Source organism: Lithobates pipiens, unplaced genomic scaffold, assembly GCF_037356315.1.
Source record: "Lithobates pipiens isolate NorthernLeopardFrog02 unplaced genomic scaffold, aLitPip1_a1.2 Scaffold_8, whole genome shotgun sequence".
Classification (NCBI taxonomy): Eukaryota; Metazoa; Chordata; class Amphibia; order Anura; family Ranidae; genus Lithobates; species Lithobates pipiens.
This window is the reverse complement of record NW_027507903.1, coordinates 7240982-7242798: the sequence shown is the minus strand read 5'-3', so window position 1 is coordinate 7242798 and position 1817 is coordinate 7240982. Positions and strand designations below refer to the sequence as shown.

Below are 1817 nucleotides of genomic sequence, written 5' to 3'. Positions count from 1 at the left end.
CTCACTGATACCAATGATGGAGCACTATTCCTCCCACTGACACTAATGATGGGGCACTATTCCTCCCAATAACAAAAATAGGGCATTATTCACTCCCACTGGCCATAGTCCGCCCCCTAAAGTCTGGAGGACACTAAACTGGTCCTATGGCTATAAAGTTTGGAGACCCCCAGTCTAGAGGATGGTAATGAGGGTATCCTGCATTAGGCTGGATGTTAAGTGTGATTGCAGAAGATCCTCACCTTTCTTCTTGCACTCCTCCTGGCCTAATGATGTTCTGGAGAATCCTCCAGCACCAGGCGGGCACATCAATGTGTTCTGTGAATGATGAAGACTGCAAGGAAGGCAAGGTTAGGTGAATGCAGATTCACCGGGTGCCAAAATAAACATTGTACCATTTCAATATATCTTTCAATCAATGAGCTCCCAGGTGTTGTAATGAATATAAAACAGTTTATTAATATTTGTTGCCTTCTAATAAATACACAATTATGATGATATCTAACCCACGTACGGAGAGCACTAGACACGCGCTGGCAGTAAGGACCAAATGTAGCTGAAGGACGTCGGGTAACTGTAGACACTGCAGCAGAACGTGACTCTAGTATCCAAAAGTAAGTGATGCAAGAAAACTAGTGTTAATACCGTAAGGCCGACTTATAAAAACTGTGAGTTGCTGCATTTATCAACCAATCAGGAACCTTCACTAATTCCATCACTGGGTGAGAAAACAGAAGCAGAAATCTGGTTGGTCTTTAAAGATTACAGCTACAATAGAACTCCAGTATAAAGAAAATCAGCCCCTGCTACGCTCACAGCCATCAGTTCTCATCATCCGAGGAAATGCCTTCAATTTCATCACGATCTCCACCAATGGCCATCCAGAAAGCTTTGGCAACCTGAAAAAGAAAATGCATTAAGATATAAAATGCATTTTAAGACACACCTCCCAGCATAGGAAAATCATGACATCTTCCCCTATGCTTCTTCATCCCTAACCAACCCCGGGTCTCATTTATCAAGGTGTCTGAATGAACCCAACAATACAACCCTGGGTCTCATTTATCAGGGTGTCTGAATGAACCCAACAATACAACCCCGGGTCTCATTTTTCAGGGTGGCTGAATGAACCCAACAATACAACCCCGGGTCTCATTTTTCAGGGTGTCTGAATGAACCCAACAATACAACCCCGGGTCTCCTTTATCAGGGTGGCTGAATGAACCCAACAATACAACCCCGGGTCTCATTTTTCAGGGTGGCTGAATGAACCCAACAATACACCCCCGGGTCACATTTTTGAAGGTGTCTGAATGAACCCAACAATACAACCCCGGGTCTCCTTTATCAGGGTGGCTGAATGAACCCAACAATACAACCCCGGGTCTCATTTTTCAGGGTGTCTGAATGAACTCAACAATACAACCCCGGGTCTCATTTATCAGGGTGTCTGAATGAACCCAACAATACAACCCCGGGTCTCATTTATCAGGGTGTCTGAATGAACCCAACAATACAACCCCGGGTCTCATTTATCAGGGTGTCTGAATGAACCCAACAATACAACCCCGGGTCTCATTTTTCAGGGTGGCTGAATGAACCCAACAATACAACCCCGGGTCACATTTTTGAAGGTGTCTGAATGAACCCAACAATACAACCCCGGGTCTCATTTTTCAGGGTGTCTGAATGAACCCAACAATACAACCCCGGGTCTCCTTTATCAGGGTGGCTGAATGAACCCAACAATACAACCCCGGGTCTCATTTTTCAGGGTGGCTGAATGAACCCAACAATACAACCCCGGGTCACATTTT

The 1817-nt window shown here is 45.0% G+C and overlaps 1 protein-coding gene across 2 annotated transcripts in view; it reads right to left on the bottom strand.

Moving 5' to 3' along the window:
- Nucleotides 1–433: 433 nt before the first annotated feature.
- AAGAB (alpha and gamma adaptin binding protein) overlaps nucleotides 434–1817 on the bottom strand; it is a 56675-nt gene continuing 55291 nt past the window's right edge. For both annotated transcript variants that reach the window (XM_077473235.1, XM_077473236.1), the window contains exon 10: nucleotides 434–899. In XM_077473235.1, the coding sequence (XP_077329361.1) occupies nucleotides 822–899 (78 nt within the window). In that variant the 3' untranslated portion in view covers nucleotides 434–821. The remainder of the gene's footprint in view (nucleotides 900–1817) is intronic.